The 17,223-nt window shown below is 37.6% G+C and overlaps 1 protein-coding gene across 1 annotated transcript; it reads right to left on the bottom strand.

The window, feature by feature from the left end:
- Nucleotides 1-493: 493 nt before the first annotated feature.
- On the bottom strand, nucleotides 494-17,061 carry LOC103718628 (tubulin gamma-2 chain). The gene is made up of 11 exons (XM_008807542.4): nucleotides 16,769-17,061; nucleotides 12,939-13,139; nucleotides 11,270-11,381; nucleotides 5,412-5,812; nucleotides 3,968-4,021; nucleotides 3,781-3,885; nucleotides 2,578-2,652; nucleotides 2,454-2,498; nucleotides 2,127-2,255; nucleotides 851-955; nucleotides 494-774 (listed from the first exon to the last, which is right to left on the bottom strand). The coding sequence occupies exons 1-11, from the start codon at nucleotides 16,895-16,897 to the stop codon at nucleotides 721-723; spliced, it is 1,410 nt and encodes a 469-aa protein (XP_008805764.1). The 5' UTR covers nucleotides 16,898-17,061; the 3' UTR covers nucleotides 494-720.
- Nucleotides 17,062-17,223: the final 162 nt, after the last annotated feature.

Raw genomic sequence — 17,223 nt, 5'->3', positions numbered from 1 at the left:
TAACACCATTGTAACATGTTCGAATTGAAACTAGAATCAGTATCATCACTATAAAATACAGAATGGGTGGACAGTATGATGCATGAGTCCAATTGTTCCACCATAGCTATATCCTCAATATTGTTCTATTGGGTTTGCAAATTGGCCTATTTGATTATCTGCTACTTAGTTTCACAATGACTTCCTAGTTCAACTACTGTAATCGTACGAAGTCTTTGGGAGATAAGGGTGGGAGGAGAAAGCCAACAAGCTGAGATAAGGCTGGCTGGCAGAACTAACATATTGTTTAGTATGAATGGGCATCAAAATCAATTTTTAATTCCAGAAACTTGCTAAAGAGTTTATACCTTCCAGCTACAAATAATTATAAGTAAGAAATCATGACCTATTGAAATAAAAGCATAATAACTTGTGAATTGAAGCATATTTCAGACCTTCCCTCTAGGGTTCTGTGCAACGAAGATCATAGTCAGCAATGCAAACAAAGTTCACCTTGATTTTGTAAATATTTGAAGCAAGTGAAAAACAGCATATACCAACATTTATGTACTTAAGTGCAAAGAGGAAAAGGACAGAATAGCTTATCAACTACTTGACATGATTTTCTTGTGCCTATCAAGGTAGCTACAAAAGTTTGATGATAATAATCTCCACTTAATCCAAAATAACATGCTGGTAAATTTCAAACAATAAGCTAGGTCAAGCTTACTTGAGGTTTTTTTACACTACTAATTTTGAATCTAGTGCTGCTGCAACACTGGCATCCCCTTGATCCTGTTTGAAACGCATTATTAGCAAAGATCTGATGACAAATTACTATAGAAAAAGTTTAGCTTCCATACTAGTGTACCTCCATTCCCCATTTGATATAATCTGGTGATTCACAAGCCTTGTACTCATCAACCAAGCTTTCTATTAGTTCTCGAGACTCGTCGAATTCAGAAAGGTCATTATCCTGTTCAGGATAGAATGAAACTCGTAGAGATTAGACTAAGATTCATGGACTGAATTTATCACAAGTTAGCACATTGTTTATGCATGCAATTTTACACACGGACTAGTGAAATTAGAAGGATAATTATTCTGTTTCGGATAGCTCATAACTCAATAGATTTCAGAATTAAAGCCACGGACTTACTTTGTTATAGATAAGAATATTGGCCATGTATATGTGTGCATGCAGACAGGCATACATGGGCAGGTATGCATACAGACAGGGACTGTCATGGTATCAGTCAGCCATACAACATGATTACATACCCAAAAACAAATTTTACAGAGACAGATATCAACAGAAAGTATAATCCATTGAAAATTGTATTAGATTTTAGCTATATACTTCTAGTTCAAGAAATGGGTCAGACTGCTGACACTGACTACCCAGCAAGCATGACAAAAAAAGGAGGATCTCTTCGGGAAGTACAACAATAACCAGGTTTTATCATGTGTTCCATGCAGCTGTTCTTGAGAATACTGGAAGTGCACGAAGCATATGGAACAAACTCCAAAGGACATCTGGAGGAGGAAGAAGCCTACTTGCAAGCAGAATTGTTTTTCCTGCCATAAACCGTGATGTCTTGACCAGATCATCCAAATTGCATGAATATCTAGAAACTAGAGACCTAAATTCATTTCATCCAAATGGCTCTTACATTTTCTTCTGCTTAAGTGGTTGTTATTGCTTCTTGCCATTTTACAGTAATGATTGGCTCAAGTCACATCATACTTTTTAGAGAGAGAGAGAGATCACACTCAAGCCACATATACTTTTTAGTATGAGAGAGAGGGATCAAATTGTACTGTTAAAAATGGTACTGGTAGCAACTCAGTTCACATTGTACACCCATCCCCAATGACAAAAGCCCCACTATATAAGTTATGACAGCTAAAGTGCTACACCGCCAATAGTCCAGGAAGTCAAACCTCATGGACAATAGACAATTTTCAGATTTGGAGTGGAGCTTTTGGAATAAGTAGATACTAAACACATTAGGCTCAAAGCTTTGAACTAATCCAATAATTGCCTAAACATGTGTCACAAGATATAGAAATAAGTCAGCTAAATAACAAAAGTTTCATACTGTATAAAAGCATGTAGGAGCAACTAACAATGTTTATAAACTTACTGCGAACATTGGGAACTTTCGATAGTTGTCAAGGAAGGCTTGCTTTTTCCTCAGCTTCTCATACTGGCCCAGGCACTTGCTAAAGAGGTGCCGGATACTAGTATGGTTTGCTAGCATTAGTCCACTAACCTGATTGAGCGTGCAATTCAAATCAAATTAGTGATCACACACGAAGTGTTTCTGAAATACAATGGTGTGCTAAATGTGTTTTCTGTTTTTCTCTTTGTGTGAGAGAGAGAGAGTGTGTGAGTGAGTGAGAGAAAGAGAGAGAGAAACAAGATATGATCATGTTGGAAAAGGATTAGCGGGAACCAAAAGTAATCTTACTCTATGCGTAGTTTGAACATAAGGTGATTTTCTGGACAATGCAACCTGCAAATTGTCATAATGAATATTCAATAAACAAGAAAAGAAACCAATTTGACATGGCCAATTGATTCTTTGAATAAACCTGAATGCTAGCAGGTCCCCATTCGATGAAATTGACCAGCTTTCTTTCACGTATTCTTTGCAGGCTTTCATGTACCTGACTCAATTTAAAAACTTTAGTGCTATAAAGTAGCAAGGTAAATTACTGAAACTTTGGGAAAAAAATAAAATAGGTCAAATGAAAACACCAAGGCTAATTGAAATAATTGCTAATCACCTACATGACAAAGAAGAAGCCATATAAGGTGATTTCAAATGTAAAATACTAGCATTCCTTAACAGCTTCATCTTTCAACAGTGGTTTTCATTTCTTTTAATGTAACTCCTAAGTCAACCGACCACCATGAAAAAAATGGATATTAGTACAACCAGGGTGTTTGATAGTGGTCTGAAACGAAAGAACGAATCAACCCTTTGTCCATATTGTGACAGATCGATTTGATCTTCACAACTCAAGCCCTCTCACATCAAAATGGAGCTAGATAATAACTATGAAGCCGATGCCAAGTCAAGCTCCTAGCAAAGATGATGCAGATTGTCACCGACTATTAACATGAAAGCAAACTTCTACAAATTAAAACCAAATTTAAAAGAAATTGCAAAATCAGAAATTTGAGCATTAATTGAATGTTCAGCTATATATCTTAAACTATCTTGTTCATTAGTGGAAGACTGGAAGTGCATGAACAATAATGTAAAGACAAGTTAATTATCTTTTTCCAAGCATTTGTCTAAGTGAAAGTGCAGTTTCCGTTGTCAAATTGTTAAAGCCAAACAATCACCTTAACGTCATTCCAAAATAATGATATTGAGACTAATGATCTAATTAATCTCACCACCCAAACCCTGCCCCCCACCCTCCAAAAAAATGGAAAAGAAAAAAGAAAAGTAATAATATTTCAAAAAAATGGGTCCCTAATTCTAGGATTTGTATAGAAAGGATGTGTATCAGATGTGCGGCTTCTACTTTGCCTTTCCCAATGATGATAAATTTCAATGGGAGGATAATAAAATATAATAGAATGGGACACTAGTTCATAAGACGTAGTGCAAAATTTTAGTGTGAAAAAAATCAAATTCAAGGATATTCTGATAAAATAATGCAGGAAATTGCTTAAAAATTGTTAACATAATTGTTTTCTACTGCTCGGTGAATTGTCAGAAAATAGATTGCTACTAGGTAGAGGATAACGCATCAAATCTACCATTTTTACTAAAAACATACCTGTGTAGGGTCCACATCTCCTTGAATGATGTTCAGTATAGAAATATATTTTGCTTGACTAGCTTCCTTTGTACGTGCATAGGAAGAGACCATGATATTTTTTGTCTGCAAAATACCAAGCAGATAACATGTTTATTTTAAACTAATATAAGAATTACAAAATGTTCAAAGAAGGAGAATATCTTGCCTGCAAAAGTCTTCTCATGACATCTAGAACAGTAGTCTTACGTATCATGTTAACCTGCCAATATTAAGAAATGCTTACATCAGACAGATGATATAGACATTGTTTATGTTACTGAAATCAAAATTCTCCTATGTAATACCTCTAGTTAGAATATTATAAAAGCAGAAGATAATACATATTGATCCAAGGAAATTAAAATTCACAAACAGTTGTTTAACCATTTGCATAGGATAACCCTACATTCAAAAACTGGTTTAAGCTCGGAGCAAATCTAATGCTATCAATATGTGAAGGATGCTAAGAGTCTGTTTGGATAACCAAATACACTGCCCATCAGATAAATTCTTCAAATGGTCAAAGTTGGGCAATGAGTTGAGGTGGGAAAGAAGATACCGTTGCAACTGAGGAAGGCCCCATATTGCACAATTCAGAAAACATATGGATTCTGGATTTCCTTGTAAAACATAATTTCCTGCATCTTATTCTTTTTCGGGGATTCTAGGATCAAGATTTCCCCAATTGCGAGCCCTCTATCCACACTGCTAACAACTTCTCACCATTAGCCATATAAAAATATTCAACGACTAGCTGTGGAGTCACCCAAATAGGCCATAAATATCATCCTTCCAACATTAAGAACTCTTCTCATTACTGATTATATCACGATGGGGAAAAATGGAATGTTATATTCGAAAGTAAGTGGGTTCTTTAATTGACTGATGCAACCTTTTAAAGATGATACAATACAAAGGTTTCACAATGAGTTCCAGAAAGTGCATCCTAGATCAAATTTCATTATAGAACACCAACAATAAATTCCAAAAACCTAGTCACTACTTGAATTTAGAATTTGAAAATGGAACTCTAAAGCAAATGCATATCTATATTGCATTTAATTGGTGGTTATTTTCTTTCTTCCATCCCATTACTTACCAACTTCCATGAAAGAGACATAAATATTAGATAAAAGGGCATTCTAATGCATGAGGCTCCCACCATTGTGGGGTCTAGGGAGGCTGTTGTTTCCATGTTTCAAACCATGACACACAGGTCATAATGGAGCAACCTTACCCTTACACTAAGGTTTGCCCTCTTAGACATGAATATTAGATACGCAAAAAAATTTCTCATCAAGATTTATTGCTGATTTAGTAACTATAGTTAATCACCAATTGTCATGACTCTTGATTGCTATTCTAGAATACTTTCTGCAATATTTCGAATGTCTATTCAGGAAAAGCTTAGGTATTCAAGAATTTTAGATTGTATAGGACAGAAGTCATAATATGATCTCTGACAAAATGGATGCATATACTTCTTACATAGATTTCAGCCTTTATTAACGATATTGAAGTGCGATATGCATTTCAGCCATATACATCTGTATACTATATTTTTGACAAAAGTTAATTCAAAATGGAGTCATATATGAAGATTGTCTGACCTGGCGCTCCACAGTAAGTGGTGTATAGCCCGTCATGAGAAAATGGCATCGTGGAGTTGGAATTAAAGAAGCAAGAAGGCCAACCAAATCATTGTTCATGTATCCTGGATAGCGAAGAGTGGTTGTGCTTGCAGACATAACCGTAGAAACCAATGAGTTTGTTTGCGCAAAAGTAGGATTAGCTAGATGCAGGCGTTCCACAGCAATCCTATTTAGTGCCGTATTGTCAAGAACAACAACACAATCGGCATTCAGTGTCAATCGCTTTAAGGTTAAAAGTGAGTTGTAAGGCTGGACAACCACATCACTTGTTTCCATTTGATTTGGGAATACACTGTATGTTTGAACAAGCTTTTTGCTGTAGCGCTCATTCAGAGTCTCCAATAAATATGAACCCATACCTGCACTAGAAAGAAAGACAAAAGAGCTAAAATGTTGTTTTTAAGAAGGCTCCAATACTCCAAGTGAAAAGGGGGAAAAATGCTCATTAATAAGGTAAAGACAATGAAAATAAAAAATTCATTTAAAGTATATGCAGACCAAAACAGGTGAAAGATGACCTGTTCCCACTTAGCATAAAAGATGCATGTTCAATCACCATGTCATATGATGGTAAAAAGGAATTTGGTATAGAGGACGGGAGGAGGTGCCCAACAGCGATGTTAAGACAAACTAAGAAATGAAAAAAGGGCAAACCAAAAGGACTACTGAGGGGAAAAGACACTATTGTTTTCTTGAGTCATTGCTTTTTGAGACCAACTGTTAGCTGGACAGTAGGAACACCATCACAGTCAAGGTTCGACAGTATTAACAATGGGATCTATAGTGCTTACATATCCAGTTTACTTTCCGAATATTAACCAGTTCCTTGCAACCAACAAACATAAGGAAACCTTGCATCCAAATTTCCAGACCGCTAAACCCTTCCCAAGAATAAAAGAAAGATCTGACAAATGTAGGTATATGAAAAGGTGAAAGAAACGAATCTTTAGTAACATCAGAACAATCAGAGACAGGACATCAGCGGTGGAATACCAGAGGTAGGAATTTACCAGCAGGCACTTATTTTAAGCAAGCTACATTTGATTTCCCAATAATTATCCCACAACTCAATCTATAATTAGCAATCTGAATTTTAACTTAGCAATAAATGTAGCTATGACCCTCCACAATTCAAAGGCAGGCCTAAATTTGACTTGAGAGTTTAAGAATATGGCTGATGTTGTCGTGATGATTTCATAACCATATCAAGCACAGATGCTTAAGTGGGGCTAAGCATCAAACAAAGCCCGGCCCAAGCCTGTCTCATTTCTACAAGATATAGTGAGTAGAAGGCTCACTTTAGTCAATCAACAACAGAACCTATGGACTACTATCTCAGCACAAGCCAGACTTACATGAAGTTATCTGCCAACATGGGAACAAATAAGTTTATGTATTGGAGCTCAAAATACACATCAGAAGAATAATTCATTAATGTATGTATTATGTGATGAATAAGACCTAGAATTCATGCTAATAAACAGGAAAACTTTCTATGAGTAAGTAATGTAAAAATAGTGAATAGTCATTACATATGAAGACAATCAAAGGAGTCACATCTGTTATTCATGCCTTAAAGATTAGTGTACATGATTACTTGCAGAGTTTCTTATAACGACAGATCTTAAAATCATGCTTCACATTCTCTAGTAGCATATCATTCTCAAACATGCGTCACAAACCAACTCCCAAGTTCCTTGTTCATGCACTACTGGCAAGAAAAGGTTTTCTACTTCACATAGCACTAGATCAACAATAAATATGGTTCTAGCATATTCAAGATTCATGTGGAATAGTGAAGAATCGACAAACAATAGTTGATTATGCAATGAGAAACAACAATTTGGTGATCCAGCAATGAAGACAACAGCATGTTGTACTTAAATATTGTCATGAAATTTAACACAGCCATGTTCACACCAATCAAGTAATTATTGTCATGCAAGGTAACGAAAGCCCAAAGCCAGCCCGATATCAAGCATTGCTTGCATGTCACGAATTTTGTTAGATTCCCTTGTACGTCCGACTCATTTAGATCATGAATTTGAACAAATGAGACAATTTTCCATGCATGTTTACCTTGAAAACCTTTAGTTTAGACTGGGCCTATCAATGGGCTAGGTCATGACCCAACCTGGGAACTTGGTCCTACTCAAGAGCCCAACCCTATCTCACTCACGAAGAGAAACAAAGATGTCATGGGATCCCATCTCTGCCCTCCACATTATCCCTAACTCCCTCTACACCATCCTCTTCTCCATCCGTGTCACCATTACTTTCTCGTTGTCGTGGATATGCACACTAGCTCCCCTCTAGCCACTTCCACACCCTCGATTGCCTCAAGGAGCCTGGCCTCCTCGGTCACCAGCACCTCTCCAATGAATCTTTGCCTCATGCCGCCCTCCTCCATGGCCTCACCACCATCTACCCTCTTACCTTTTGCTATTGTTCCCTGATCTCATCACTACCTCCATCATCTGCTTCGACCTCAGGTTTAGGTGATGCCCCAATCGCATTGAGGAGACGAAGGTGGATCACGTCAAGTTCAAGTTCGAGTAATCGGGTCATTGTCTCGGGTCGGGTCAGCTGATGGGTCGAGCTAAGTTGTGGATCAAATCAGGTCAAATAAAGCCCATCGAAAGGTCTATTTTAGACATCATCTATTCACATACCTAAGCAGGTCAAAACACAACATGAGCAATTGAGCATATGCTTTGTAGTGCAATTATTTGGTGAATATGCTCACTTGCACAAATATTCATTCAATTAGAAAATATAGCTAGAGTTATAACACTACGTCACACTCTAACATGTATTATTAATTCTTTATTTAGTCATCAAATTAAAAAGTTAATCTTTATAAAAGTTTCAAAGAGCTTTATAAAATTTCTAGATTAAGAATAGGCAAACCATAAGGTGACTTCCACAACTGTGCATTGATAAAAAACGGCCAAAACATCTCCATTAAGCTAAAATATGAAGAAAGAATGAGCATCATAAATCTTCTACATGAAATTGAAGGCCAAAAAATTCTGTCAACCCCAACTAGAATGCATTGGTCTCAACATAACTGGAAGCCCAACTAGATTACCCAAAGCGATTACTTCTAGGCCTATGCTTTACTAGAAGTGAGCCTGAAATCCAAAAGATAAACATCTCAACGCCATCAAGATCACCTTTTTGACTTCTACCGGACCCAAAATAGAAATCACCTTTTTGACTTCAGCCCCCAATTCACACACTAGTAGATTAGGGAAACATTTAAGTGAGCTCTAACTACCCGGAATAGTCTAATAAGACCTCATTGAACCCAATAAAGCCTGACTGTCTGAACCCAACCTAACCAAACCAGACCAGATTAGACAGGACTCTGTTCAAGTTAACCAAAAACCAAACTAACCAACCCATTCCAACCAAACAATAACAAATCTGAGCTAATGCAACCAGATGAATCAGATTGACTGGACGCAACCGGCTCAACTAAAAATGTTTAACTTAATTCAAACCCAGATCAACCTAGTCCAGTTCCAACAAGTTGCACTGGAACAAGCATTATTTACTAAGCTCCCTTTCACCAACCGCATGCAGCGAACCATGTTTCAGCCATTTCATATTCTTACCTTGAATCAAATGTTCCTTAAGAAAAAAGTGATGAATCGGAAAAGTTTACTTGTATGCAGCAATCAGACAATAATTAAGTAAAAAACTAGCCCTTGTTATTCTAAAATGCCTCTTTACAGCCATTTTCAATGACCTTTTTCTTTAAAACCCAAAAATTGTCTACCAATCACATAAGAATTCATAAGAACATATCAACTTCATTGAAGCCAGCTAATTTGTTGGATGTATTTGTAAATCATTTCTAGTCTTCTAGAAAATAAAATTTAGATAAAGAAATAAGTCGCTCTCAGTATCTAATGACCACTGATTTGTATCAATCCCTTATTTCGATGTGCACATTAAAAATTCAATATGGCATACTCCTTACAAGCATGAAGCTAGAATGGGAACGAGATTAAGATTTGTTGATGAGGTTGGGAGGGGGAGGATAACTTTTTTATTGGTCATAATTCGGAATGGCACAGAGAACAGGAACGATAGCATGGTTTGAGAACAGTTCTACACCATATTCTAGCGATCTCTGCTTCTACAGAACCCTTTAGTATTTGACCCTTTACCTCCAAAGTTTCCTCCATATTTCTATTTCTGCATTGGATCATGTTCACATGTCATGGACTAGAGTTTCATTATCTGCAGCTAAAATGGACATCATACTACATTTTCTTCCACATTAGAACACGCAAGAGAAAGGGGGCTCAACCTTTATCGTCCAAAGCTGTTCTTCCATATTTCTAGTTTTAAATTGGATAGTGCTCGGATTTCATTGACTCAAATTGCATGATTTGTAGTTGCACATGAAGAATATATGACCTACTCTTCAATACTATAACATGTGTGTGACAACCGACGAGAAGGAAAGGAGACTTATAGAAGATCATTATTGTGGGCCCATTGAAATTGGAATTCCAGTTGTCTCACAAACTGCTCACAATATATGACCTACAATTCAATATATGACCTATAATACAGTGGGCCCATAGAAATTGCATGATTTGTAGCTACACATGAAGAATATATGACGTATCGGTCGCCATTCCGGTTGGTACTGTACCAAATCGGTATATAGTCTTGTAATGTACTAACACTTGGTACGTCTCGCCAACTCATAATGTACTGCATACCGAAAGATTGTACCGGTATGGGGTCTAGTACCGAGACCATGAACCTTGATATGACCGACTCTTCAATACCAATAACATGTCCATGACAACTGATGAGAAGGAAAGGAGATTTAAGAAGATTATTATTGGGGGCCCATAAAAAATTGGAATTTCAGTTGTCTCACCAACCTCTCACAATTGCTATTGCTTTCTCATGCATCATGCATGCCTTCATTAGTCTTGAATTAACCCTTTAATCTTTCTTCATGCCAGCTAGATTACCATCAAAAGTACTATAAACATATGGTTTTAAGTCAAAAAACAACTTCCAATTTTCTTTCTTTAGATCTTCTCATCCTTTAGCAGTGGATGATTGCAGTATAATAATAAAAGAGGCAAAGGAATGTAATTGCTATTGAAGTAAAACACCATCACCATATTAGATTTTCTAAATCCACAATGGTCAAATAGCTAAGTAAATCGCGCAATGACTACCATTTGTAATCTAGATCTTAAGAGCACGCAGCAAATGGTCAAGAGAGAAAAGGAAAACATAAAACAAGAATGAAATTCATCATGATAAAAGGCATGCCTACAAAGATGAAAAAATCGGTTGGTATAATCTTATTGATGATTAGAAAAGTTAATATGTTAAAAAAGTAAGAGAAACTATAAGTTCTTTTAAAAGTTGGTGAATGCCCAAGGCTCCCACTATTGCGGGTCAAGGGAGGGTCGGAGTATGCAGCCTTAACCCCGTGTGCGGAGAGGCTGTTTTCGTGTTTCGAACCCATAACTTCCAGGTCACAATGGAGCAACCTCACCGTTACGCTAAGGCTCACCATCAAAAGTTGTTACTTAAAAAAATAAAGAATATGCATTAGCATTGCCTAGATGCAAGTGAAAAAACATGAAAAAACAATGGTTAAACTAGAAAAAAAATCGAGAACAGATAATGAAAGGGAAAGTAACCAGCAAATGGGATAGGAACAAAGTAATGATAATAATGAATAAAAAAGATAAAATAAGGCAAAAATAATCAAATGTTTAAGATAAAAGGGGAAACAAGCATAGTCAGGAAAAAATGAATAGAGAAACCTGATCCTGTTCCGCCAGCAATTGAATGGCACAAAACAAAACCCTCGAGGCTATCACTTCCATCTGCTTCTCTGTCAATCATGTCCATGATATCATCTACAACTTGTTCTCCCTATTCAATGGATACTTATAAGAAAGTATCTATACTATTAAAGACATTCGGCACTTCTGAACTTTAAAGCATGCAGAGGATAAGAACAAGAATTTGATTTAACCATATTAGGGATACAAGACTGCATATTGATTTGATATATTCCACAATTATACCCTTGCATACAAAATGATATTCTATCCATTCCACTTGTCACCAAATTTTAAGTTCATGAAAAATTTTATAAAGACTGGATGGAAATGGACTTCATGGAATCAAGAGAAATATGGACGTTTAAAGTGAATCTTCATAATGTCAAGCAAGCAGTGAGAATAATAAGCACAAAATCATGGGCTTGAGCCATGAAATTTTATGGTTAAGAACTTAAGATGGTCAGCTCTTAGTTGTCAGAAATGGGAGCAAGTGTGAGAGCAAATGCGAGTGTGGGAAAGTAGATATTTTAGAAGCACTTTTATTGAGAGACTACTTAGGAAGTGAGTTCATGCTTGAGATTCTGGGAAGATTCCAAAGCAGATGTGATACCCTAGAGAGAAGGTTTTGGCTACTAGTTGTCAGGTTCTAACGCATTTTAAATAGTTCTCGAACTTAACATGCCTTTGCATCAAAAGAAAAAATAGTTATTTCAAACAGAATATATAAATTTCAAGTATAGACAAAAGAAATCGTGAAAAAGAAAACTGCTTAAAGCACTAGAAGAAACATGGAGCAGGAAGAATTCAATCAAAGGAAATATGGAACAAAAAAATGGAGAATAATTGAAGCAAAATGTTCATTTGTTTTTAGAAGATGATGAAGCCCCTTGTGCCCAGCAGATATGAGAAACCTCTTCTATCACTCAATGCCAAATCAGATCCAGCAAAGTAACTTAGAATTAAGAGGAGCACAGAGTTCCACAAAGAAAGATGAAAAATTAAGCTGCCTGTTGGAACCAAAGGAACAAGTGAATCTTCACAGATAAAATTGAAGCACCTGGTGTAGGAAGAGGGTGGCTAAGTTCAAGCTTAGATTTTAAGTTCCACCAAAGAATGTGATGTCTCTGCCCTTTTCTTTTTAGATTTCCTTCAAAATCATGTGGTAGATTTGTTTGATATCTTTGTTTCATATCCAAATACAGGTCAAAGCATTGCCTTGATAGCATTTCAGATCTCTTCTAGTAATCTTTTTACTATGGGCACTGGGCACAACTTTGACCTGTACTTTGGGCTCTAGAGTAAGGTTCATGTTGCACTTTACCTAGGTATAGCACTTTTAACTATATTAACTTGGACTTCAGCCTTCAATAAAAACCATATTCATCTAGATAATGTTAGCTAAATAGGTACTAAAGCAAACTAGTCAAAAATTTCAGTTACATCGGGAACAGTGGTCCCAGTCAACAGCAAAATCTGGATCTACAGACCTAACAAGGACATAACTTTGACTAAATCATTATGCAAAGAGCAAGCTTTGTCTGAAAACTATTCAAAATAGAAGAGATGTTAAACAAACAGACAACTGCATGGACCATACATGCAGCAAAAGAGAATTTTTGTATAATCTAACATCATGTTGACAAACCTGGTGATATCCACTGGCCCAGTTGTTTCCAGCACCACCTCCATGTTCTGAGACAAATATGTTCTCGTGATTGTAAAGGTTCCTATATTCGCTGTTTTGTATGCCATTGATAACTCTAGGTTCGAGGTCCATTAGGAGAGCCCTTGGTATGTAGTGTTGGTCATCAGCTTGATAGAAGAAGACATCCTTCCTATCACCTCCCTGTAGTAGCATTGGTTAAATATTGAATCATGATGGTTTATGTTTATAAAGTGCAAGATAATGGAAAATGCTTGTCAGACTCCAAGATGTGTGATTTCTCATGTAACTCTACTAATATGGTGGTTCTCTATTTGTTCAAGCCTGATAGACCTTCACACCTTGATGGTAGAGAAAATCTAGAGCAGCATTTTAGTTAAAGTGGAGTCACAAAACTTGGAGCCTAGCTAAAACTACTTGTAGAAATAATGCTTTTGAAGAAAATATATTGCTTAATAAGTTAATAGAACAGAATGGAATAATGATTATATATCAGTGCACTTCCGTAAGTCTGAAGACTAGAAAAGGAAATAACACTAACCAAGGTCGGAGGAACCGATACCGGGCACCGTACCAGTTCTCCTGCACGACGCGTCGGTATGGGCCGTACCGGGCCTGTATTGACAGAGTCAATTATATCGTAGGAGAGAGAAAAAAAGAGAGAGAAAAGGGGGAGAGAGGGAGGGAGGCTAGCAGAGGGTGTGTGCAGCCTCCGCTGGCCCTCCGTCGGCGTTCCGACCTCTTCCTCTCCCTCCTCCGCTCGCTCTCTCTTTTCTTCTCCTTCGGCTTCAGTAACGGGTCTCGTTTCTATTGCCGGAACCGTATCGGTGAACCACCGATACGGCTTGAAACGGCCGAAACCACCCGGTTGGGATGGTGTTCACCGGTACAGCTTGAAACGGCCGAAACCACCCGGTCGGGACGGTTCCACCGACCTTGACACTAACAATGCAAGCATCCTCACACCATTTTTAAACTTACATGGATAAGAAATTATAATTTTCTTTACAAAAGCTTTCCAAGTTATGAATTTAGGAAGGATGAAAGGTCCTGATTAATAGGGCAATGACAGCTTCATAGCTGCATGATGAGAATCTGTTTATCGGATGAAGTATGTTGTTACTTCCTAATTTATAACTAGAAATCCTATATTACCTACTGGCAGGTTGTTGTAGACAAAGTCTTTATAGCATCATCTCTCACACATGTACCCTCCTGGCAGGAATGCTACTGTTTGGTAATAAAGAGTAAGGGAGGATCAGTACAGTAGCAAAGAATTATGATACAAAGCTTTGTCCCATTGGAAAAGAATCCTAGAAGAAACAAAAGATCACATACAGCTCAACCAGCATCCAGTGCTCCCAATCCAAAACCCCCTTCTTAGAATGATATGTTGACATCAGAATCAGAGGTGGATAAATAATGGTGTCACAACCACACTCAAGTGAGTCCGTTACTTTCTTATGCTCCTACTGCCACTATCAACAACGAGCCACATAATACTTGCTGTTTCCTTTCATTAAATCATGTCCTTACTTTCACTAATTTTAACCCTCATGATTATAAATGGCGGCAGCAAGAAAAAAATCCCTATTTATCCTCGTGGACCAAAAACCATTTAATGGTTTTGCAACTTCTCTTTCCAAGCATGACATCAAGATTGCATACAGAATATAGCTCCATTTTTTATCTCCCATGTTAACGGTGTCAAGCAAACAATCACATAGTAAAATATAGCAGGTGATAATATCAAGCCAACCATGAAAAGGCAACAACACTGAAGGCTCCAAGTGAACATGAAGGAAATGTGAGACTACATCATCCAGAACCTCAAATGAAATACACAAAGGAGTGCCTTTTGAAATATAACCTTTGTTAGATATTACATTTAAGAGCATTGCAAATGGATATTTGACTTTTACAAAAGAACTAAATAGATTCAACCTATTCCTATGTCACATGAATCAGCAAGTTCCACTAAAGCATCAGATTTCTCTAATGGTAACTAGGTCAGAAACTATTGGTAGTTAAAATATTATGTGGTCTGTACCTCCATATTCTTTCCTCCATAACATAGACAGCATTAACAATTCAAGAATGCCACCCAGCCATTGCAACATGCATGATTCCATTACATATAATCCCAAAAGAACCCTTAAACTACTCCATGCAGTTGTACCTAGGCAACACCAAACATATTATGCAGTCCCTTAAAATGCTTAATTCGAGAAATCTCCAAATCCAGCCAAAAGTCAAATATCATTTACCAACTTAGCTCCAACACTCAATGAGTTATTTCATCTCACGATTCTCAACGATATCAAAGAGCTAAAGGTGACCCCAGAACACCAGCAAATCTTCCCATCGGAGTATCTCTACTTAATTTCCAGACCACAAGCCCTCTTGTTTCATGATCTCCATAGCCACTCAAAACTCAGTATTGAGAGTTCCTTTCAATTTTAACAACAAACCTACACTATCATATATTTCTATAAATCCTACCACCTACACAAGACGTGTTTCCTTATGACCCTAGAAACCCTACTACTTTGCTTTTTTAATCATTTTTTACATTCTTAAATTTTCTTCCAAAGATGGCGCATGAAATCCCGCCAGGAACTACATGTAGGCGAGAAACCGCTTGCTGAATAGCCAACTTTTTCAACTCTTTCAACAGATCTTCTTAAATAATTTCTGGTCCTCCCTGAACCAAAGTACTGCTTTGCTTCTTTAGTCATTTTCTGCATTCCTAAATCTAGAAAATGATGAAGGTGATACATGAAGCCTGCCATGAACTACATGTGTAGGTAAGTAACCACCACTCTTTGAATAGCCAATTTTTTCAACTCTTTCAACTCCGGATCTTCTTGAATTTTTTCTGGTCCTCTGATCCGAGGCATAATACAATGTGCCTAACAGGAAGCAAAATAAAGTCATAACCAAAAAGTATCCTCAATCAATAGCCTTTTCTAATCCATTTTAACCACAGGTGAAGAACTGAGATCTGATCCGTAGCTTCATTCCTAGTTACCTGTTGGAGAAAATGAGAAGAAATTCAAGATAGATAGGTTATATGCCAGCACCAAATCTCCATGAACATCTTGTTCCTGTGATGACCACTAGTTCATCCTTTTGGCACATTATAAAACATGAGAAATTTCCTCAGCTTTAGGCCTTTTAATTGCCATTATAATCCTTAGCAAATAACAGACCAATTTGAAAAACTTTATGACACGGCCCTCTTTCTTAACCTCTTAATCCACTTACACTATAAAACATCCTCTCCATTACTCATCAAAAGTATGAAAGTTCAGCATAGTTTGACTTTTAGTCAATATATAGGTGTTGAGGCATTAGTGCATTACTCTGTTAACCGAGCCACTTTGACCATGAGAGAAGGGGACATCCGGTCTCTCCAGCAACTCTCAATCTACCCTAACAAATATATGAAACCAGGTGCATTTCCCATAATATATAGCGCTTCTCGACATGTTAGGAAAAATCAAAACAAGAATCATCATATAAACTAACTTCATCTTGCATGCTCCAGCCCGAAACAATCCAGTCAAGAATCCAAATTTTAATCACGAATCAGTGTTGAAACTGATGAAACTATGGGCTCCATTATGCTCTTCCGACCTCATAATAGATCTGGAGCTGCAGATTCAAAACTGAAGCAATCTTGATGTCGTGAATCAAAGAAACCACAGTCCAGAACCCCCAATTGCTCCACATGTCATCAAAGAGAGCGAGGATTGCATGAGATGGTAGAAAACGATAACAAAGAGGGAGATATGGAAGAAGGCAAGTGCCTGAGTGGCGAAATCCTCGAGAAGGCCGTCCTTGCCGATGCCGTGCTCGAGGCAGAGCTGCTTCCAGAACTCCATCCCGATCTGATTCCCGCATTGCCCCACCTGGATCGTTATGATCTCCCGCGGCATCTCTACGAGAAGAAGGGACCAAAAAGCTAGGGTTTGGGACGAAGGTCTTAGGGTTTCTCACTTTCTCCTCCGCTCGCAACTTCCTCTCTCGCGCTGTGGGCCAAAAAGGGTTTGAAAAAAGAAAGAGGGAAATGGACTGGATTTTGGGACCGGAATAAGTGGGAGAATCTCGGGGCCCTTTTATCGCTGCCATGTCGCTCTCCTCGGCCGGCCGTCAGTCCTCCTGCCGGCACTCTTACTGCTTCACACGCTCGTGCTGAGCACGTGCCATATATGCGGGTGGCAATCACGTTAGGCCAAGGTGTGACGGTAAAAAAAGTGACCCC

Source organism: Phoenix dactylifera, chromosome 3, assembly GCF_009389715.1.
Source record: "Phoenix dactylifera cultivar Barhee BC4 chromosome 3, palm_55x_up_171113_PBpolish2nd_filt_p, whole genome shotgun sequence".
In the NCBI taxonomy this organism is placed as follows: Eukaryota; Viridiplantae; Streptophyta; class Magnoliopsida; order Arecales; family Arecaceae; genus Phoenix; species Phoenix dactylifera.
Note: the sequence above shows the minus strand (reverse complement) of the source record. Positions and strands in the feature narration are given on the sequence as shown.